Source organism: Benincasa hispida, chromosome 2, assembly GCF_009727055.1.
Source record: "Benincasa hispida cultivar B227 chromosome 2, ASM972705v1, whole genome shotgun sequence".
Lineage (NCBI taxonomy): Eukaryota > Viridiplantae > Streptophyta > Magnoliopsida > Cucurbitales > Cucurbitaceae > Benincasa > Benincasa hispida.
Window position 1 is genome coordinate 51,270,902 of NC_052350.1, and position 24,057 is coordinate 51,294,958.

A 24,057-nucleotide genomic window follows, 5' to 3' on the forward strand; every position below is an offset into this window, starting at 1 on the left:
GGCTACCAAATGTTTGTATAGTATTCCTAAAGTGTGAATACAACCTATTCCTCTTTAGTGAATAATAATATGTCTCAACATATATGACAAAGACATAATACAACTAGACAACTACTTTCTAGTGAAATTATCACAATTGACTTTGTAAGATCAAAAGATAATATTGCAGATCCGCTTGTAAAAGAACTAGCTAGAAAGTTAGTTGAAAGTTTATCAAGGAGAATGAGATTAAAGCCTTTAATTTTAAAAAGTTAACCAGAGAGGCAACCCAACCTAGTTGATTGGAGATCCCAAGGTCTAGGTTCAACGAGCAAACCGACCTCTAGATAACTTAATGAGCACTGCGTTAAACCGAGAGTATATATATACATAAAAATAAACTCTATCCTAGATCTCTTTTAGTATGCAATATATATTAAGGATCAATTATTATAGTAGGTGTATGTTTGTTATTAAGAAAAAAAAAAGAGTTCAATTTCAATCCATAGAAAAAGAAATAGCACAATTTTAATTGAAAAGAGCAAAAAGAACCCATTCAAGGCAAACATAAAATAAAGATGAAAAATTGGAAGAAAAAAAAAATTAAAAGGAAGCACCAAACACCCATAACCAAACCAATAATAAATTGAAGTGAATAAAAGTTAATCGATTAGTTTTCTTATTTATTAGACTCTCGGCTTAATTTCACTCTTTATAAAATCAATCGATTTGATTTGATTCTTGATTGATGTCAACACCTACAAAATCAAAGAGGTCTTTGTTGCTATTAAGTAGCATATAATCTATGGAGTAATAAAAGATATCCACGTGAGATTGGGAAAAATGGAAAAGGAAAAGAAGCGTGTGCCAATCCTAAAGCAAAAGAATTAAAATCGTCCAAACGTAGAAATAGAACCAACTTTTTCGAATAGTCCTTGAAGCTTCTTTATTAAGGTAAATGGTCCTTTTTCACGTGCATTAATTTCATACTTTAAAGCTCAAACATCAATAATTTAAGTTTATTTATGTAAGAAACACTACTCATTTTATGATACATAGTCATCCATCAAATTATATATGTATTATTGGAAATTAAAATAAAAAATTGGATGTAATCCAATTACATTCATCTTTTGTGCCGTTCAAACAACACTCAATAAAATTTTACCATGGGATCACGATAGATTTTCTTTTAAATTTGTTTTTTTCTTTTTACTATAAAGAAAAGGAATGTTTGGGACCAAACACTAGGCTACATCTAATTATTTCTTATTAAAAATTACTGGTCTATAAATCTAATGGAAAGCGACTTGTTTGTTTCCGTCAGTATATCTAGTCAATTTATTGAGATTTTCATTTTAAAAGTACCAATACATGTTATACATGTATAAAATTTCTTTAAATGTTGAGATTAATATAATATTAGAGATAAATTTTCAAATCAAATATATAACGTTTTTTTCACTATGAGTGTTTTTCTTAATCTTCTCATCTTCTTTTTAGTACAATAAATGTAAGGTATAAAAATTTAAACCTTTAACCTAAAGGAAAAGGTATGTGTCAATTAAGTAAATTATGTCTTTTAAATAATTATTTAAAAAGAATTATATAATGAATTTTATTGATACCTTTATGTTGGAGGGGAATAACTTTACTTGGATGATTTTGTTTTATTTTAAATGAAATAATGTAAAAATTAAGGGGTGTTCAAAAAACTCCGGTAACCCGACCAACCCGGATTACCCAACCCAAACCAACGGGTTAGATTTTATTTTAGGTTGGGTTGGGTTAAAAATGTTACAAAATATTAAATTTGGGTTGGGTCTCGGTTACCCCATTTCATGGTCGGGTCAACCCGACCCGACTTGAAATATATATATATATATATATATATATATATATAATATATATATATAATATATAATATAAGTTAAAAAAACAGTCAAATAAAAAAAAACAGAACCGGTGACCAAACTCGGAAATTTTGGGTTGGATTGGGTTAGGTTGACCCTCCAAAAAAGAACTAATAAGGTTCATTATTAGCTCGGACTATGTACACCCCTAGTAAAAATAAATAAAACCACTAACGATAAATCTAACTTCATTTACCAAAGTGAGCATAGCTCAATTAGTATATAAAATGTGCTAATAACTACATGATTTATTGTTTGAATCATTTACTTCCGTAATAGTAATGCTTTTTTTTTTGAAAAAAAAAAATCTAATAGGTTGCACAAATATATCAGTACTCTTACTATATATATATATACACTTTTAAATTTTACTATTTTATAGGTCAAATCTAAATTACTCAAATTTGCCAAAATGAGCTTAGAATTATTAACTTCGAAGTTAGATATTCGATTTTCCTATCTTATATGTTGCCAAAATTAGGTTGAACCTAGACCTTGGGATCTCCAATCAACTATAACACAGTGCTCATTATGTTTGCCTTGGGATCTCGTTTTCCTATCTTATATGTTGCCAAAAAAAGTACACAAATCTATATCTTAATAATCTATTTAATACTTGTATGAAAAAATTGTATAATATTTGGCAACATATTAAAAATATAATAGGAAAATAACTTTGGCAAAAATTATATAAATATTTTGGCAACATATAAGATAGGAAAATCGAATATCTAACTTCGAAGTTAATAATACAACTACTATGTCTACGCTCATTTTGGCAAATTTGAGTAATTTAGATTTGACCTATAAAATAGTAAAATTTAAAAGTATATATATATAGTAAGAGTACTGATATATTTGTGCAACATATAATATATTTTTTTTTATACTTGTATGAAAAAATTTGTATAATATTTGGCAACATATGAAAGTATTAATATATTTATTTAATACTCAAAGTTATTTTATATATTCATTTAATACTCAAAGTTATTTTATATACTTATTTAATACTATAAAATAGTAAAATTTAAAAGTATTAATATATTTATTTAATACTCAAAGTTAATTTATATATTTTTTTTGTATTCTCGTTTTTAAGCCATCTCTCTCACTCTCACATTCCAGTCTCCAAGTCATCCCGTTAATCAATGGTTGCTTTCTTTCGTCGTTCTGCCACTCTTCTATCGATCACCAACCATGTCGGTTGCTAGTTGCTTGTTGGTAAGCTTCATCTACGAGTTTCTCTCTCTCTCTAAACTCTTCATCGTCGCCGATTCCAGATTTCTAATTCATGGGTCGAAGATTCATTCTGGATTTTTTTTTTTTTCAATTTCTTCATACATACTCATACATATCCGACGGTATTGCAGTTGGTCATCTTGCGGATGAGTGAAAGTCGTGGTGGAAGAATTGTCAAATTTTGTGGAGAAGTGAACCCGTGAAGACAATGATGATTTCAATTTTCTTCTTTGTGTAATCCCTTATAGTAAATTTCTTTCTCTCAAATTTCTCTATTCGTTGAAAATGGTTATTATTGTGAGAGTTGATTTCAACTTTGCTCATCAGTTTGAAATCATCGATTCCAAATAACTCATCTTTCTTCGACGATAAGTCATTTCCCTGAATATTCTCTTGGTTTATGAGAGGTTGATTTCAATTTTGTTCTAATAGTATTAAAACTATCAGGTTATCATTATAGGTTGGTAATGAGTTTGAGTTTTGAATTGAATTTTCAATTTCACGTGTTTTGTATTGGAGTTTTGATTTATGGGTTGATTTTTGTTTTGGATGTATTGGAGTAAACGCCTAATTGTGACATCAAAAATTAAGAAAAATTGTAATTGACATCAAAAACATATTTGCAAAAATGTCATTGAGCTTAATTTACTTAAATACTCTTGATGTTTAAAAACCTTTAAATGTCTTTGGTGGAATAGTTGATGAAGTAATTTAGTGGGTTATATGGAAGATATATATAATCTGAGATTTGGGATTCACTATTTTGTGATTTTTATGTAATTGTTACGAGAGAAAAAAAAAATAGAAGGTAGTTGGCAATATCATAAACTACTATCTCAATGACAAAGGTAGAAGGAAATCAGAAGACAATTAGATTACAATATCAATCATAAGATAATCATATGCCAATAAGAAGAAAATCAAATAGTTATCAGAAACTACTAATTAATACAAAAAAATATAAGATAATTAGATGACAATCAATAAGCAATCAGAAGGCAATATCAATACTAACTATGTGATAAAAAAATAATGTAATTAGAATGCAATATCATAAGCTATTAATGATTTGATTACATCCCAAGTCAAATGGAAGACAAATAAATAGTAATCGTAATCAAATAGAAATCAGATAGTAACCGATATCATTGGCAATTTGCTCAGATAGTAGTAAAACAATAAAAAGATAGAAATTAGTATCATTGAAAGTAATATCAGATAGTAGCAATAGTAGTAAAACAATAATAAGAAAGAAATTAGTATCATTGAAAAGAATACCAGATAGTAATCAGACAACAACTAAATAGCAATCGATATAATTGGCAATAAGAGAACAACCAATATTAAATAATAATTAAACAACAATTAGCTAGTAAATCAATATCATTAGCAATCAGTATAAGATAACAATCAGTATGAAATAGTAATCAGACAGTAAAGATAACAATAAGATAGTAATTGATATCATTGGCAATCAAACGATAATCAGATGACAATCATGCAATTTTAACTAGGAGGCCATTTTGGTTATCAGATTATTTCAACTAGACTGGGTTTGTTATTTTGCCATTTTCTACAAAATCTATATACGTAGACTATGGGCCTAATTTTACTATTTTTTTTTTTTGGACAAACTTGCAACTTCCTTCAATATTTATGTGGATAATGTACACTGTGAACTATTTTAAATCTAAATCATATAAATACACATTTGATATTTTTGTAACCTATTTAATATTTGTAAATATCAAACATGATTTAGTTTGTTTCTAAAAATGCATAAACAGTACGTAACAAAAAGTGAGAAAATAAATCCATACTTAAAAATAGTGTTTAATTTTTGTTTAGTTAACCAAATTTGAATTCCATATATATTTTAGAATTTTTTTTTTAACTTTTCAAATGTTTAATTTTTTTTAAAAAAATTAAAATATTTGATAATAACTCAAAATAGCTTTTGGAATACTTTTATCGTGTATTTTAAACCGTTTTTATCAAACAAGCTTAAATAAAAATGATTTTTTTAAAAAGTTTTTTTAATCAATTCAAACATACTCTTGGTTGCTAACCGATTTATATGTCACCAAGTTATATATACTTTAGAAAAAAATAAATTATATATATTTATATACATATATAGACTATATATTTATTTTTGTGTTGGGGTGGTTTTTTGTTTCTATTTATTTCTTTATTTATTTTGCGTTTTATTTCCGCCTTTGGCCTTAAACTGTGAGGTTTATATTTCCTTTCAGCAGTTCGATACTTTTGAAAAAAAAAACTATTTTAGCAGTTCTATATTTTTGGAAAAAAATTATTTTTGTAATGCAAAAACAATAAATATGTATAAGACGATATTTGAACCATCATGAGTGAGTTAGCCTAATAATAAAAACGAGATATAATCTCAATAAATGATTAAGAGGTTAAGGATTTAACGTGACAACTTACCTAGCAATTAATTTTCTTTAATTAAAATGTGTGTAAGCTGATTTGGATATTTATGGATATTAAAAATAAATACATAGGCTATATTTGAAATTAGTCTATAATGATAGAAGGGACCATACTAAGTCACACATCTATTGCGTAACGTGAGTACATCTCGCATTTTCCTCCTCCACCGTCACCAAAGTAGTTACCTCTAATTATAAGGGGCATTTTCGTACTTTCCCTTTTCTTACTGGCTCCCTTGGCCATCACTTAACTGAAAAATAAAAATTATAAATAAACAATAAGGAATAAAAACAACCTTTCTTTCACCCCCCTTCCTCTCCCCTCGTTAACCCACTCGGAGACGGAGGCCACCGCCACCGCCGCCGCCACCGCCACCACGCCGGCCACCGCTTATCCTCTTCGTTGTCATTTCTGCAATGAGGTTACCGTCCTCTGCAATTCTTGTCCTCTTTCTCTTCTTTCACCTTCTCTGCTTCGCTACTTTCCCTTCCCTTTCCATTTCCCTCTTAACCGTCACTAAATCCGAGTTGGTGACCGGCGAGATCAATGCTACTGCCGACTCTAACTCCTCGAGATCCGCCAATGATGACCATAGTTTTGCTAACATAATCGATCGGGCTCTCGAGAGGGAATTTACTGAGAATGAGCAGACTGATGAAGGTTTGTTGATCTGACTTTCACTTCTCCCTTCTTTATTGTTTGTTTGGGTATGTAAGCTCCCTCGTTCGGCTAGGATTTTGGAATTAGTGAAATGCATTTTTGTTTCTTTAATTCATACCGCCTTTTCAATTCTTTGTTTGTTAATGAATACCGAGGTCTGTTTTTCTTCTTTCTTTGATTGTTTCGGTTTCTGGTTAGTTCCTGTTCGTGCTTTTGTTGCGCATTTTTTTTCCCTTTTTATAGCACCTGTTTTTCAGTTCGTTGCTATGTGTTTTCATCTCGAGAGCTGTTTTACGTTAGTGATTTTGTCGGGTATTGGGAGTTTGATGGAGCTCATATTCTGCATGCTACTTTGATGTCCCCTTGGTCTCCAGAAATGTGGAAAATAAGCAGGATTTGAACTGGAAAGAGCTTTTGATGCACTATGGTCTTGAAAAATCATCTAACAATTTAATAAATCCCATTACATTCTCGTAATCTTTTTGGCCAAATAGACTTATTGAGAAAATAACTATAGTATCATTAAATTTCTTAAGAATATCTATATTTTCACTTTCCCTTGCAGTCGCGGATGCTGGCAGCTTCAACAGCAGCGTTGCTGAGAAGCAGGTTAGGTTGACGTTTTATCTTATCACTGCCGGTCTTATCTTTCTACTGACTTTTAATAGAAGAAAAACTAATGATAGAAGCCAGTAGGCAATCCACCTGCTCTTTCTGTCCAATATGTGACCTTTTAGCTCATTCAAAATTCCATTTGAACACGATTAGATTCCTCAGAATTCCAGCCGTCAGATGAAGTTTTCTGATGGGGAATTATCATCCTCTTGCGCCCCTCTCATTTTAGTCAACGAATTATCATGCAGTTGGAATAACAAATATGTTTGCTAATGTACTCCCGATGTTATCTCTTACTGGTCTTTGCTCATGAGCTGAAGTGAATGTGGTTCCATATGTCAGGCAGTTTTGGAAACTGTTGCTCGAGTTAAGTCAAAGAAGAATGAATCAAAAGAGGAGAAGTATGTTCTTCTATTTCATGTGTACAAAGCATATATTTCATTGGTTTGAATTAAACTGTTTATGAAATGAATGCCATAATCGTTGCCAGAAGACATGTTCCAATTTACGAAATTAGACTGTAACAGTACTTTTGCCCTGTTTTTGGACCTTAGATCATTTCAGTTCCATGACGTCTTCCATTTAGACAATGAGAATCGAGCAGAAGACATGCCCACATTAATTGATCGAAAGGTATGCCTAATGCATATACCTGTTACATTTACACTTATCCTTTAAAGCTAACAAATAAATATAATTTTATTCATAGAGTTGATTCATTTTTATTGGATTTTTTTATCAGGACAATGTCTTTATTATATCCAATCCCAAGTCAAAGTATCCAGTGCTCCAATTGGATCTAAGGTTGGGTTTTATGCACAGTCCGCTTAGTCATTGGGTCTTGTCTTTATTCTTGATCCATTATCGTTTTGTATGCATCAATATGATGAAGGCTTACAATCCAATCTTGTGAAATTGTTTATCTGCAGATTGATTTCAGATCTAGTTGTTGTTATTGTTTCTGCAACTTGTGGTGGTATTGCTTTCGCATGTGCAGGACAACCGGTCTGATCATCATCATTCTTCTTCTTCCTCTCTTTCTCTCTCTCTAAAAAGAATGAAAAACCAATGCCATAATGTAGTACCATAGCATTCTTATTGCCTATGCCATGTCTAATGCACAAATGCTTCTTAGAAGAGCCCCTAGGATCAATGCCCAACGTGATATGCAACTTTCTTGAAGAAAGGCACTTGCAACGGAAAGAAAATTTTATTTTATCTTTTAAGCATGTGTATATTGATTTTCACTCCATTGAAGAACATTTTTTTCTAAAGAAATGAATGTGCATTTTGAAAGAGTTATTTTGCTTATTGGGTGCGTTTTCAGTATTTTAAGAATGATTGAATAACTATTTCCCGTTGTTTTCTAAAACTAGTTTTGAAAATATTTGAGTCTGATTTTTTCCCCTTATATACCCATTCTAGTTTTTGAAGTTTATTTCTAATAGGCTAGCCTTTAAACATATGATTTGATTTATAAAAAAAATTGCTTTTCGTTGAGAGGGTGAGCTTCAGGACATTAGCCTTAAAATTCTTTTGAAAGACCTAAAACTTTCTTCTTTCTAAATGGTGCTATGGCATTCTGAATTCTGCAGGTCTTTACTGGATACCTGTTGGCTGGATCTCTCATTGGGCCCGGAGGTTTAAGCTTTGTCAGTGAAATGGTGCAAGTATGTTTCATTTATGTCCATCTCATTCAGTTGACAAATCTATGAATTGCTCTCCCTGATCCTTTTCTGTTGTTACATTCTATTTTATGATAAAGCTAAGAGCTACACTTATTGGCTTTTGGGTACTTGATAAAATTTGTAAAGCGATTATATTTGGTTCGTATACTAACCATAGCATTACGCTGCTGACTCTTTTCTCTCTGTGTTTTCATTTAATAAGTTATGGTGTAATGAATAATTGTCATGAGCATTATTATTGATTCTTATGAGTTATGATACTATCAAGAATTTATGCTTCTGGAATTCCTGGATATTACCCTAATAGATTATATTGCTTCACCAGAAGTTAATCTGTCGCTTGCCTATCCATTCAGGTTGAGACAGTTGCTCAGTTTGGTGTGATCTTCCTTCTTTTTGCATTGGGCTTGGAATTCTCCACTACAAAAGTCAGCCTGATTTTTTTTTCTATAATATCTGGTTTACAAAATATTTAGACTTTGTCAATAATCTCTCTGTTCTTTTCCAGCTTCGTGTAGTTCGAGCAGTGGCTGTTCTTGGAGGATTGCTCCAGATTTTCCTTTTTATGTGCTTGTGTGGAATTACAGCTTCGGTATGTCTTACACTCTGATGAGAATTTATTCCAGCTGTACGGTATTATTTATTTATGCATTTTTTTAAAAAAATTATCTATATCTATCTATCTATCTATGTATATATATTCGTGTATTTATCTGCTGTATGGCCAATATGTTCTCATTTTCAAGGTCAAAATTTGATTGTTACAAAATCGACGAATAAAGAATACAAAAAACGTAAAGTATAAAGAATCAATATACAGATTTACTTGGTTCACTAATAGCAAGACCCCTATATTTGGTCATTCGAAGCACCAAATAATAGATTCAAGGCATTCCAACACTGATTGTGATTCTGATTGTGATTCTTGCATCCAATGCTTTTCAGTATAGGATAAACGATAAAGTCATCATGCCTCGTGGTTTCAAATTCATACAAACATACATACATATGTATGTTTGTATGTATGTATGTATGTGTATGTGTACTTTTTATTTTTATATTAATCTTGTAAATTCATGGTTGTTGGGTGGATCCATTTTGTGGATTTTAGATACATTGATTAGATGTTCTTGGAAATTTCTACTATGAATATGAACAAGTATTTTTCAATGTCCATAAGATCCGTAGGTTGAGAGTATCAATCCTGTATTGCACACACATTTTACATCCACTCTTGTTCCAGCGTGTCTTGAAATATGATGAAGTGCTTTGGACAACACTAGTACCTAATTGCTTCCCGTCCCTGTGCATGTGTGTGTGTCTCTCTCGTTCTCACATATATTTAAATCTATTTCTTCTGCTATCTTTATCTATTACTGTCATTTTCTGAGATGGTTGCTCTTCAGATTTCTAATTATAATCATGCTTTTGCACAATCTTTTCATGGAAACTTAAGTACTTGTGAAATTTTATGTGCTGTATTTCCTCTTTAGTGAGTGACTATATTTCAGCAATTTCAATCTTCGTCACCGAGTTCAAATCCCTGGATAATCCCCTTTTTTCAAAAGGATTAGAGTTCCGATCTCATTCTACGGTCGACATTTCACTCATAGGGCCCAAATTTAAGTTGTTTGATTTGTTGTAAAACCTTCGGTTCTGTTGGTTCTAGGCCCAAGTTAAAAATAAAATAAAAAATCTTCATAGCTTATGTAAGCTCAGTGCAGTTATACTCGAGTCTTTCTACTTGGTAAATCTGGTCAGTGTACAGAAGGAGAGGGTTGAATTGCCCTTTTGTGGCCTTCCTGATGGCAGTTGGTTTAGCTTACCTTACCTACTGTTTCTTTTAATTGGCATTACTGAAACTTTGGTAGATTATACAAAAGCTTGAGTTTACTGCTATGCGTAAATGTATAGTGGTTAATGCTGTATCTGGGATATTCTAGTCTCCTTTTTCTTCTTGCTACATCCATATAAGCGCATTCGTTTATATTGTTAACCTGTCAATGGTTTCTCCTAATGTGAAATTGCTTGCTTTTGCAGCTATGTGGCGGTAAATCTTCAGAGGGGGTATTTGTGGGTGCATTCTTGTCTATGTCTTCGACTGCAGTGGTAATTTCTTGCTAGCGGGATGAAGTCATATTAATGTGGAGTGACTAACGGAGCATTTGGATTATTTTAGTTTTTGAAGATGCTTACAATTAAAAAAAACATTGAGCCAGTTAAAAAGAATATCGAGACGTTATTCTGCAACAGAATATGTTCGTCCATTTTCACTCAACCTCATAACCTAGCAACCTTCCTTTCTAGATAAGAAGACTTTTTTGTCCTTGAACTCTCAAGTTTATTCTATTTGATCCCTTAGCTTTTTAAATGTCCATTTGGTTCTTAAACATTCAAGTTTGTTTTAGTTTGGTCCTTGAAGTTTCAAAATGTCTATTTTAGTCCCAAACCTTTTTAAAAAAATCAATTTGGTCGTTGTTGTGTTACTTTTCTACCTTTCCCTTTGCTTAATGTTCGTATCTTACTTATCTGGGCTGAACTCATACTTCTATTAACATATTAGTACTTATACTTGAAATTATGTCATTAGTTTGATAGAATTAAAATAAAAGAACTCAAATAGTAGGGAGTAGGGGCTAGAATACACATTTTAGAAGTTTAGGGACCAAAATAGGGTTTAAACCATGTTTTAAAAAAAAATTTGTATGATTAAAAATTATATAAAGCCTTCATGCCGTGATGATTCCCAGCAGCAAATGCAAACTTTAAGAAAACTGCTTTTGAAGGCAGGGTGCAGACAGGTAATTGACTTCAGAGGTTTTACTGTTTTCTGAAAACATAAATGGCTTCGTAGTATTTGGCTCATTCTTCTTGCCCTCACTTATTGAGTTTTTGGTCTTGTGTTAAATAATTATTGTCGAGGAACTGAATGTTAGGTAAGTATATATTTATGTATGTATATATTTTGTTTAGAAATAGAATTGAGTGCTCTTTTCTCATCATTAATAAAGCCTTCATGGTTTATCTGTATTAAATTTGGTACTTCCACAATATTATCTGATATAGGTCTTGAAATTTTTAATGGAACGAAATAGCGTCAATGCCATTCATGGTCAGGTGACCATTGGTACTCTTATTCTTCAGGTATACAACTCATTCCTCTTCCAATACTTTATGATATTACTAATTAGTGATGGTTTGGTCGGTTACATGGTATCCAAAATATTTTGCTGCATTAGAAGTTTTAGTCTAGGTGTGCATGCATGTTTAGTATATATTATTATAATATATATATATATATATATAATATATAATATATATTTAATTTATTTATTTTAATAAATACCAATAGCTAACTCATGATGATGATATTTTTTTGGGTTTATTGTGCATCACCAGGATTGTGCTGTTGGCTTGCTGTTTGCACTGCTTCCGATTCTTGGTGGTACTTCTGGCGTTCTTCAAGGAGTTCTGTCCATGACTAAGTCGTAAGAACAGCATATGTGTATGAGAATTTTTATTCATGAGGTTCTTGGTTAAATTAGTCAAGTATCTAGCGTCTTGAAAAATTTCTTTTCCAGCATACTGACACTTAATTCTGAAAACATAGCATAATTGGTGTATGGACTTATCCAGGCTACTCTTTTCATTCAATTTTCTAGTTGTTCGATAGACAACTGGGAAAATTTGCGTTTCGAATGATTCAACTGAAACTAATACTTACCAGCCATTTTCTTTCTTTCCAGGTTGTTGGTCTTGATTACATTTTTGATTATTTTGACAATATTATCTCGTACATGTGTTCCGAGGTTCCTTAAGCTTATGGTTAGCCTGTCATCTCAGGTAAGGGGAACATTTTCTTTGGCTGCTACATCTATTGCTTCATGTTCTGATCAAAATCTTTTCCATGCAGACTAATGAGCTCTATCAATTGGCAGCTGTTGCATTCTGTTTGCTTGTTGCTTGGGTTAGTTCCACTTCCTAATGCTTAATTCTAGAAACAATAATTTGGTAGACATTGATATGGTGAAGAACTTCAGTTTTCTAGTTGTAGATTTTTTCCTCTCTCAGATACATGTTTTCCCCCCCTCTTTTCCTCCCATTAAAGTGAACAAGGTATTATAGACCAAAGTTGTTGGGATTGGGAATGGTCTATCTGTAAAATCTGGCATCTACCAGTACTTTTTTTGGGTACAGTACTGATTCATTTATATAACCACCTATACAGTGCAGTGATAAACTTGGCTTAAGCCTTGAATTGGGTTCCTTCGCTGCGGGCGTGATGATATCAACTACTGATCTTGCTCAGCATACACTTGAACAGGTAAATATGGATTTTTCGTGCTTGTTTAAAAGCCTGAATTCTGTTCCCTTTGTAGTTACTACCAAGTACTTGAATTTTTTCGGTGAGTTTTAATTGCATGTTTCTACACTCCAAGAACGCTGTCCTTTACATTATTTCACTTCAATCATAGAAGAGTATGGTGGGTTTTATGCTGGAGAACAGGTGAAACTTTTTGAGCCAATTGGAAACTCTAGTGAGCTTTCTGGTCTAAAATCATGCTCTAACATGTTTTACATGGAAAAAGGTCTAGAAATATTGTGGCTCGATGACTATAGAAATATATGTTTTTTTCTGATAGGAAATGAGAATTTGTACTTTTTGGGGGTTGCACTTCAAGCTTTCTGATAAATCATCGGACTATAGAAATATATGTTATTTTCTGATAGGAAATGAGAATGTATACTTTTTGGGGGTTGCACTTCAAGCTTTCTGATAAATCATCCGTTTCAGATGTAATTAGAACCTGCAGCATAAAACTTGTGATCCTTTGGGGGTTGGGCATCAAGCTTGTAGATAAATCTCACGATCCAGAAGTATAAAATCCTGCAAGAACTTATGATCTAGCTTGGGTTGGGCATCAAGCTCGATGATGAATCTCATTTTCCAGATGCAATGGATTTCTCCCTCCCTCCACCCCTCCCTACATCCCTCCCTCCCTCCCTCCCTCCCTCTCTCTCTCTCTCTCTCCCTCCCTAGATGCAATGTGTGTGTGTGTCTCTGGGGCTGATAGGGTCTATAGCAAGTACTATACCTATTTATTTAATATTGTCATTTTACTTGCCTGAATCTGTTTCAGCTCACATGGAAATTTTTAATACCTTCTACTCATTGACTTGATCCCTAGGTTGAGCCCATTCGCAACTTCTTTGCCGCTCTTTTTCTTGCCAGCATTGGGATGCTAATTCATGTTCATTTCCTATGGAACCACATTGATATTTTACTTGCGGCTGTAATATTGGTCATCATTATAAAAACTGTAGTGGTTACTACTGTTGTCAAGGGATTTGGATACAACAACAAGACTTCACTTCTGGTGAGATGTGTTCTAAAAAATATGTTTCTTCACAATGAAATGACTTTTTTATTTAGAAAATTGAAAGAGGCCTTAGATAGTTTTATCTTACAGGTTGGGATGTCACTCGCACAAATCGGAGAATTTGCTTTTGTCCTTCTGAGCCGTGCCTCTAATCTTCATCTTGTCGAGGTTGGTGCTTGAATTGTAAGCTTGTTTTTTTATTAAGGTTCATAATTTGTTGGTGTTGATAAGAAATGTCTCCCGTGTTTTTCAAAGCTGAAAAGTGCTCGTCTTTTGGTGCTTAAGGACAAGCAAAAAAGTTCTTGACCCTAAACCCCTTATTTTGTGTGCCTCATCTTTTTAACCAGACCTGCGCCTATCGCATAGGCAGGCGCTCGGGAGGGCTTTTTAAACACTGACTATCTCCAAACTTGAGATAGAAGTTTCTGCTTTGTTTTCCAATAGTCACATTGACTTCTGTTTTACGTGGTATGCTGGCATTGAGAATTACTCTATCTGCTAGTTTTCAAATGTGGATTACTTTTCCATGTTTATGTGCCCAAACAACAAACGTGTGAAAACTCATCTCCTTATATGAGCAAATGAAACAAGTTGCAATTGGTATAAAGGAGGTTTTGTCTTAGAATTTGTCTATACTATTTCTTGGAAGGGGAGGGATGTAACTCAGTGGTGCCGGGTTGTTTCAACTATGGGAATTGGAGCTCCCATATTCCACTCCCCTTGGGGTGCTGCACCGTAGAGGATGGTGGTGGTTCTTTGGGTGGAGAAATGATGTAGAGCATACTTTATCAATTAATCCTATTAGGTTCATAAGTAACCATGTGAGTCTGGTCTGAATAGAGCAGGCTTGGCGAATGGGCTCGTGACCTTGCTCTTAGGCGATGTATAAGAACTGACTCTTTCTTCTAAGAGCTGCAAAATTTTGAGAGTGGATTAATTTATCTGGTACAATGGAATATTATAATAGGCAAAACCTAAGCCTTGTAGTCATTAGTAGCGAAGTCAACTTATTGGTTTTAACTAATAGTAAACACATGGACCTATTAGGTACAGTGTTGGTTCTTTGGGTGGGGAAATGATGTAGAGCATGCTTTATCAATTAATCCTATTAGGTTCATAAGTAACTATGAGAGACTGGTCTGAATAGAGCAGGCTTGGCGAATGGGCTCGTGACCTTGCTCTTAGGCGATGTATAAGAATTGACTTGACTTTCTTCTAAGAACAGCAAATTTTGAGAGTATGGATTAATTTATCTGGTACAATGGAATATTATAATAGGCAAAACCTAAGCATGGTAGTCATTAGTAGCAAAGGCAAGTTATTGGTTTTAACTAGTAGTAAACACATGGACCAGCTAAATGAGTTGGTAAAGCAGAAAACTCGAGTTAAATACGTCATATCACTATTCTCTTCGATCTTTTATAACATGGTAGCTAAACACGTTGAAGTCATATTTTATTCGTTGAGAGAAGTAGAGGGAGGTGAGATCAGACACAGATTTGACTCGTTGGTATATCGTAATTATAAATTGTGGATGATTTACAACATGTTTGCTCAGCAAGTTGGATTTTACAAAAGAGAGATCTCATTAAGATTTATGAGTTTTTTCTTTAATCAAAGTTGATATGTTCTTCATTTATTTTTCATATGGGGGTCCGTTGTTATATTCACCATTATTGCTGAAGTTTTGATTTCAAACATTCCAATATTGGCATTGCAACCTTTGCAAAATTAAGTTTATTTATAGTTTTTAGTTTTACGAATATTGGAATGTTTACGTGATGGAGATGATGACTTCATTGTTGTCTTTTATATGGGTGTGAGTCTTGAATGTGGGTCTTTCTTAGAAGGACACAATAAGTCTTATTTCTCGAAATTTCATTCAATCTCTCATATTGTAAATACCTTGTCTCTTTGTCCATAAAAATTTTTAAATTTTTTGTATTGTTTTCATGTATTTTTTAAATATGATGTTTTTCCTCCTGAAAAATTTTCAGGGAAAATTGTATATACTGCTGCTTGGGACAACTGCACTTAGCCTGGTGAGTTAATTAATATTGCATTTTTTTAGTCCCCAAATACCTAATATCTAAAGTTTTGTCAGTTTTTGTTTTTTTTTTTTCTTTTTTTGTTGCCTATGTATTTTTTCATTTTTCCTTGATGGAAGTTTGTTTATTCATAAAAAAAAAAGAAGAGAAAAAAAAGGGATTGCAATAGGTAACATTTTTGGGGGTAATAATTAAGTGTATAACAACATTTTTAAATAGAAGTGCAAATATAAAAAAATCTATTAGTGATGGACTCTAATGCTAATAGACTCCTATCAGTGATAGACTCTATCGCGATAGACTCCTATCATCGATATAATATATAACTGATAGACTTCTTTAATTTTTTTTCTCAAGGAAAGCAATTGTTTCAATTTTAAAAAAAAAGTCTAATTGATAGTCTGATTCCAAGAGCTGTATCTAAATTTTGCAATATCTGCATATTTTTTTGCATCATGCTATATTTGCTAATATTTTGCTGATTCCTATATTTATATTTGCAACTGTCTCAAAAAAAAAAAAAAAAAAAATCTAATTTCTAATGTGTATCCTGCAATATTGATTGAATTTTCCCTATTCTTCTCCCCCTGATCTTTCCCAACTGATATGATAACTCAGATGAAATAGTTCATCGAAGTTTCCATTTAAAAAAAAAAAAATCATCTGTTAGGTTGCAAATCAAATAAGAAGTGTTATTAATGTGGGGTCCTTTTTGAACTATTCCAATGGGACACTGAACTCTTATCACAGAAGTTGTTTTGAAATGATCTAACTTTATTTTAATTTAGCTTGCTAATAAAACTATTGTGTAGGTGACTACGCCATTGCTTTTCAAGCTTATTCCTGCTGTGGTACGTATTGGAGTGTTGTTAAGGTGGTTTTCACCTGATGGTTTGAGTGAGGTAACCTTCAGCCTCTAGTAATTCACCTCGGTTCTTGTTGGATACTGTTGCTATGATAACGTGTATAATTTATCTTACCAGATTGGATTTAAAGGAGATGGCTTTCGAACAGATGGTGCCAAGCGCATTACTTTGGTGGTTCAAGACTCTCATGTTTCATGATATTATGCATACTATAGCAAAGCAAACGGCAGAAGTAACCACATTTCGACCGAAGGGTTTCTTGTGAAATTGGGAACATGTGCAGAAGCGTGAAAGTTTATTAATTAGGCTCTCAGTTTTTTATTGTCCTGAACCTGAAGATGCCAATATTCCACGGGAAATTCTGACCAGGAAAAATCGTATCCAAATAGTTCCATTGGGATGGAGAACCAGAATAGTGTGAATACGGTTCTCAAAATCCCATTCACTAAACTCCAATTTTTGATCCAGGCCGTTATGTTATTATAGGTGGCCTATTCATTGTAAAATAGTTTCCATTCATTCGCGCCATTCATTTCATTATATATGTTCTTTTTACAAATTGAGTCACACAGTTGTTCTATCAACCCGAAAGGTAATGTAGTTCAAAAATTTTTAGTGTATCCAGGCCATTTTCAGTTCATAGACGCCCAGATGACGTACAAGATTTTACTTGTTTTTCATAATTCACGCTGCTTGATTTTCTGTCATACCGACTTGGGGGGCTAGGAGCTGTCTCAATGACTTGCAAGATAATACCTCTGCATTCCCAATCGTTAATGGTTCCAACATCATTGAAATTTATGGCAAAATAGAAAATCGATTCTGCTCCCGCTTCCCAAAAGAAACGACCCAAAAACTGTTTATAGAATCATTCTTCATCTGTATAATGAATCTGATGGATGATTTTTGTTTCTACATAAATGTTTGTTCACTTTTCTTTCCTTTTATATAAGCCCAAGTGTTGCTCCCCATCAGCTCCTTGCTGTGAGTAAGGGGTGTTTGAGATGTTGAATTGATTATTATAGTTCGTGGGTCATTATAGTATGTCTTTGAGATGTAAACAATTTTAATTTGGGTTATAATAGTCTATGTTTGAGGTGCTTGCTATTTTAGTCTGGGTAGGAAATAGTAAATACTATAACAAATAGGAATTTGAAATAGTAATACAGTAGCTAATTGTAGGTTATATAGTTCGAAATACTAACTATTAACATTGGAATACCAAACATCATTCTACCCAGTGAAGTTGGGGTCCAAACACTTACTTAGAGATTTCTCCTTTAGAGAATGGATAGAGTTATGAGCAGGAAGATGTTTGGTAAGTTTAGTAAAGGCTCTTCCTACCAAACTCTAGAGTAAATAGTTGAAATTTTAAATCTGAATAGTATCATTCTTTCATTTCTGAAGTATTTTATGTACTTGAATATAGGGTCTCACCTTTCTCCACCAAACAATGCGTTCTTTTTAAGTTATAGTAAAGAGACCACAGCAAATATTTTGCCATCGTAAGATCATAAAAATGAAATCACTATTGTTGTACAGATACGTAGGCCATATACAATGCCATCTTAAAAGCAGTTGCTTTTAAAGCCAGAAATACCAAATGTGACGAAAAAAGGCTCCACGTCCCTTCTTTTCATTGAAAGATCAACATCAATCAAAAGTGAATGATGTTTCCTAAACATTTGAGGTCCACTGGTCCCTCATCTCGCAGTTTCAAATGCCACAACAAAATTCATTGTTTCCATTGCTAATTCTCCACAGAATGTTGTTCTTTTTCCTGGAAGATAGTATAGTTTATCTTCCCCCATTCTTCTCTCTATCCTTTCATTTTGAGATTAGAAGACTTTTTTTGAAGGCAAACCAAACACAACAAACAACTACTCTCTAATCGCCTCATTACAAATGAGGGGAGAATATTATCTGGAAAAACATCTTTCCAGATCAAAGAACAACCTTGAGAAAATGTCAAAGCTGCAAAAGTATGGGCAGATTTGTTCTCCTCTCTAAAGATGTGACGAAAAATAGAAGTATTAACGGAGTTCCCAACAAAAATATCCTTAATGATGATGCCAATCTTAGAAAGATGAGAAGGCTTGATTGATATACATTTGGTTTGTTCCATTTACAAAAGCATCAAAATCTCTTTCAATCCTCCTAGCTAATTTTCTTTAGGACAGATTCCAATATGAGGATTAAGTCTTGTATTAATAACACCTTGACAGAACATGTCAGACAGAAATAGAAACAAAGAACTTAAGAAATTAAAAAGAGTTTCTACAAGGTTCTGATAGTGATTTTGACGACAAGGACAGCTATATTGTGTAATGCACAACAAGGGAAAGAAGATAAAACTATGCCTATTTGTTTGCTCTCTGCTTACCTTAGAACAAAGGCTTTATCCTCCACACAAAGTTTATGTGATCTGTGTTCGAAATTTTTATTTGCTTGCTGGTTGTCCTAATACTATCCAAACAATAATTTTGACAACTCACTGATGGCTACTGCTGGTAGTAAAGAGGACATCTTTGGTAGGTTGAAAAGTCACTATACTTTAAAAGTGATTATAAATGTTGCAGAAACTTTTTTGTAGTTTCTGTTAGCAAAAAAAAAATAAAAAATAAAAAATAAAACCCTGTACCTGGATCCCAGTAAGTCTCTGAAAAATCCAAAATACTTGAGAATCCCTATGATATTTTGTGTTTCTTTCAGCATAATAATGGTGGTACATGGTACAAACTAGGGTTGTGATTCTTTAATATCAAAGAAAATGGCCACTTTATTGATAAGGAAATGATTTCTGTGTTTGTGTAATGTTATGTTATTGATTGATTGAAATGTAACAAGTCTTATTGAGAATTCATTTAGGACCTAATAACTATAGGTTATTTAATGTCCTCATTTTTTGTCCTTTCCTTCTGGTATTAACTGTACAATACTCCAAGTTTTCTTGATATATACAGGTACATGGTAATTTCAAGTGTACAGTGAATATCATTTTGTAGATATAGTTGAAAATTTGTGGTGGGAAAACAACTGTTCAAATAGGGCATTAGGTACTATTGACCCTATCTGGATCAGTGTCATTGAAAATTTCTAGCCAAGATTCAGTATTTGCTTGGATAGCAAACCTTATCTATATTTTGATTCCTATTCATTGGCTGTTCTAATTTAAAATAATTTCTGAAGCAATTTCACTTTGTTATCCTATTCTTTGCCTATGGAGACATATTTCAGCTTTTATTACATTCATGTTTTATATATGCAAATGGGAAGGCTAAAAAGGTCCTTTTCCTTCCTTTTTTTCCTCACTTGAGCTGTTTCTTATGGAGATCCCATTTGCATTGTCTCTTAAGTTCTCTATTCTGCCAAAATATCTCAGTTGTAAAGTCAAGGTAGGAAGTTAAAAGTTCCGTAATTATTTGGTTTTTAGTTTTTGAAAATTAAGATTAAATACTATTTTCATTTATTGATTTATATATTTTGTTATCGACCTTTTAGAAATATTTTTAAAATCAAAGTCAAAATTCGAAAATTAACGTTCTATTTGCTAACTATTTGATTGTTTGTTTTAATTTTTAGTCAATTTTTAAAAAATAATTACTGTTTATGTTTCTGCTTTATGAATATGATATTTTCTGGGTATTTCTAATAAAGTGTCATTCCTATTTTGGCATTTCTAATTTTGGAGTTTTGGCCCCTCTTAGTAAAGAGCCAGAGAAATTTTCGAGTCAATAAATCGGAAATAGAATCAATGGGCGATGCTTGGGTACAATTTAGAGTTTGTTATTATATGTTTGCTCTAGTTTTTGTTGTTTTTGATGTTGAAATGGTTTTTCTTTATCCATAGAGTTTTGATGTATTAAGGGTATCCGTCTTTATAGAAGCTATAATTTCGTACTTATCCTAATTGTCGGTTCGAGATTAAAAAAAATAATCTTATTCAGGTGCTAATCTTTATGGGATTCCCGAAGGTGGATCTCGAAAATTCAAAGAATTATAGATGAATGTACAAAAAGAATAAATTCTGGGAACCGAAAATTCAACATTGTCAAAGAATAAATTCTGGGAACTGAAAATTCAACATTGTTATTACAAAAACAGTAAATTCTTATGGACATCCTAATATTCTTGCAAAATTTATAGTCGGACAATTAAAGAATAGAGTTTCATTTTGCAAAACATTGAAAAAAGAAAAATAAGGAAAATTATTTATACAAAATAGTAAAATTTTAATCTTATTTGATAGAGGTTGATAGAAGTCTATTGGTGATAAACTAAATCAAAATCTATCACGATTAATTTTTAAAATCCAAAAATCAAAAGGTTATCAAACGATATCTAAGAATAGTAATCTTTTTATTATTATTTTCTTTTGAAATTTGGCTAAGAAAATCAAATTTGTGAGAAAAAGAATAATTAGTAAAAATATATTGAGTTCTTTTTTTCTTTTTTTCCCTTTTTATTTCCTCATTTCCAGCATATGGACAAGTTTCAAATTTTTTTTTTTTCTTTTTTCATCTGTTTCATCTTTTTATCTTTTTTTCTTATTTTAAAAAAAGGAAAGTGAAATTGTTTGGAGATGTGTCAGCTTTTGATTCACTCAAATTTTTCTCATCCTTAGATTCCTTTAAATCTTCCCACATGTTGAGTCTTTCTTTTTTTCTATTTTTTGGAAATAATGTTGAGTTGTTTTGTATGACAAAAAGAAATCCAATGAATGTATATCTTTTTCCAAGATTTTATTTTGTCCCACATGAAATAAAAACAAAAAACCTCATTGGAATATATATTTATTGTCTCCATCTACTTCATTCCATCATGGATTTTCAACCTGCAAAATTATTATATCATTCAATCTTAGAAACCCAAAAGAGAATATTTCATAAATTTTATACAATCCCATGAACCCTTTCTTTCTAACCTTTTTGTCTCTAATTTTCTTCTTGTCTGGTCAATTTTTTTTTGTTCACTCCATTCAATTTGGCCTACTTCTTTTTCATTCAATTCAAGTTTTTCTTTTCCCCTCAGTTCTAGAGAGTTATTTAATTCAATACATAGGACAATCATCAGACTTTTTATTTAATTAGTACAACAACAGGGGTGGGGAGACTCGATCCTCCGATCTCTTCGTGTTAAAATATCAATGAACTTCTTAGATGACTCGTTGAAGGATAATTGTTTCTTTTTTTATTTTTTTTTATTTTTTACCATCATCCATTGAAATTTATAAGTTAAGTTTTTTTAAAATAAAAAATTAATGTATATATATATATATTAATCGAGGATACTATAAGCTGGTAATTCATGTAGTAGCTAGTGAGTGATTTTACACTGTTGAGAGAGAAATCACAATCTTTATTTTGAATGTAATTATAGGGATGGACTACATTTCAATAATTCTTTATGAAATCATGTGTAATCTGAAAAATGAAATTAATAATGGGATAGAGTTTGAAAATTTGTGGGCCAAATTCATTGATTGAAATGTAACGTTGAAGACTTCTTTCCCACATGAAATCTTAATTGAACTTTGGATTATGGAAAGTCATAGTTATTGCCAAATTTGAAGCAAATTCTTTAGTCGAAATGAAGGTTTGAGTCATATATAATGTCTAAAATTTATTAAATTTAGAGTGGGTTTGGTTTAACTTTTCAAATGTTTAATTTTGAAAATAAGTTATTTTAGAAAAAATTGAAATGTTTGATAACCATTCAAAATAGATTTTGAAACATTTTTAAAGTGTATTTTGAATAGTTTTTATCACAAGAGATCAAATAAAAATGTCTTTTTTAAAAAACATTTTTTTTTTCTAATCAATCTGAACGAATCTTTACTATGGTCCAACAATTGGATTTGGCTTTCACTTCTCGGTTATCATAGATCTCGAATTTAAGCCTTTACAAACGCAACGAAAAAGTTCAACATTTTCTTGGATTTCTGCAGAATATGTGATTTATGTGTGACAGTAACTTGCATAAATAGTACTACTTGTGTTAAATCAAATCAATCGAGAAAAATAATTGAAGCCTAGAAAAGAAAAAGTTAATGCAATAATACTAAGATGATCAAAGCAAGACAACTAAATCAAACAAAACGAAGGTGGTAATTGTTGTAATGCTTTGAATATGTTATTTGGTACTTCAAACGACCAAGTTCGAAATCTCGCTGTCTAGTCACTAAGTCGGAGTTCAGGGACGACATGTCTTGATGGAGGGTTCGGGGGCAACACTCTTGAAACCTAAGTTGTATTCATATTTATGTTATTTGCGCTGTTTACGATTTTGACCATAAGATTTAGAAAAGTGCGCGAAAGAAGAAGCGAATCAATCGGAATGGAGACATGGAGAAGAAGCGAAAGAGAGATTTTCGAGCCTCCTAGTCCCAGTGGGGAATAAACAAGGGATCCCAAAGCAGAATAGAAGACCGACTGCACTATATAATATATATCTATTCTCCCTCTACCTTGGACGTATAACATACTGTTAATGAACTATGTAAATTTCAATGTTGATTCTCTATTGGTTTACATTTTCTATCTATCTTTGATTGTCGAATTCTTAACCATAATTATAATCTCCTCACTAATAACCATTCCAACTATGTATGATGATCAAGTGGTTGATTCTTCTTGCTCTTTCTCTTGATTCTTCTCAGCAGCCAAGATTTTTATTTTTTATTTAAAAAAACCAAAATCATTTATTCTACATAATTTTATCTTTTTATACCAAAAGGAAAGAAAGTGAGAGAGGGACTTTTAAGAAACTTTATTCTCAGCCACTAGGGTTCTTTTCCACAGTTGTCTCCATTAGCATCAGCAGCTGGCAAATATATACAAAGAGTAGAGAAATAGTACAATTGAAATGACTTAAATTATTTTAAAAATAACCCAAAGTTTTTTTTTAAAAAAAAACAAATTTTTAGTAGAAAAAAAAAAGTCTGTAAAAAGAGAGGGCTTAGGGTAATGAATGAAGTTGACAGTTTCCTACAATTATGAAGGTGGTGAGATAAAGATGCCAAAAATCTTAAAAGAAAAAAAAAAGTCCCTCAATAATTACAATAATTGTAATAATTATTTTCTCATGTAATAAAGTTTCTAAAATATCAACTCAACTAAAATACAAATATCAGTAACATAGAACATAAACAAACAAAAATAATACCTCCCCATGATTTTGATTTTTCTTTATGTGACAAATCTTTTTTT

At 32.0% G+C, this 24,057-nt stretch overlaps 1 protein-coding gene across 3 annotated transcripts; it reads left to right on the forward strand.

Moving 5' to 3' along the window:
• The first annotated feature begins 5,855 nt into the window (after nucleotides 1–5,855).
• LOC120071351 (K(+) efflux antiporter 4) lies at nucleotides 5,856–17,532 on the forward strand. Of its 3 annotated transcripts, XM_039023577.1 has the most exons (20): nucleotides 5,857–6,251; nucleotides 6,817–6,860; nucleotides 7,209–7,267; nucleotides 7,421–7,499; nucleotides 7,609–7,670; nucleotides 7,796–7,871; nucleotides 8,462–8,536; nucleotides 8,911–8,982; nucleotides 9,063–9,146; nucleotides 10,595–10,663; nucleotides 11,621–11,698; nucleotides 11,954–12,042; nucleotides 12,301–12,397; nucleotides 12,468–12,521; nucleotides 12,783–12,878; nucleotides 13,744–13,932; nucleotides 14,026–14,103; nucleotides 15,933–15,977; nucleotides 16,796–16,885; nucleotides 16,967–17,532. In XM_039023577.1, exons 1-20 carry the CDS (start codon nucleotides 6,008–6,010, stop codon nucleotides 17,045–17,047), a joined length of 1,761 nt encoding a protein of 586 aa, XP_038879505.1. In that variant the 5' UTR covers nucleotides 5,857–6,007; the 3' UTR covers nucleotides 17,048–17,532. The 3 variants fall into 3 exon arrangements, 1 of the variants encoding a protein (XP_038879505.1); XR_005480216.1 differs by lacking the exon at nucleotides 16,967–17,532 and having other exon boundaries at nucleotides 5,856–6,251; nucleotides 14,009–14,103; XR_005480215.1 differs by lacking the exon at nucleotides 16,967–17,532 and having other exon boundaries at nucleotides 5,856–6,251; nucleotides 14,013–14,103.
• Nucleotides 17,533–24,057: the final 6,525 nt, after the last annotated feature.

What these genes read in the sequence shown, in the direction of transcription:
- LOC120071351 (XM_039023577.1), top strand. Translation starts at nt 6,008, where the DNA reads ATGAGGTTACCGTCCTCTGCAATTCTTGTCCTCTTTCTCTTCTTTCAC. An exon ending in CTATGTCTTCGACTGCAGTG is followed by an intron (nt 10,664 to 11,620) that starts GTAATTTCTTGC and finishes TATCTGATATAG; the next exon opens with GTCTTGAAATTTTTAATGGA. An exon ending in TTGGTACTCTTATTCTTCAG is followed by an intron (nt 11,699 to 11,953) that starts GTATACAACTCA and finishes GTGCATCACCAG; the next exon opens with GATTGTGCTGTTGGCTTGCT.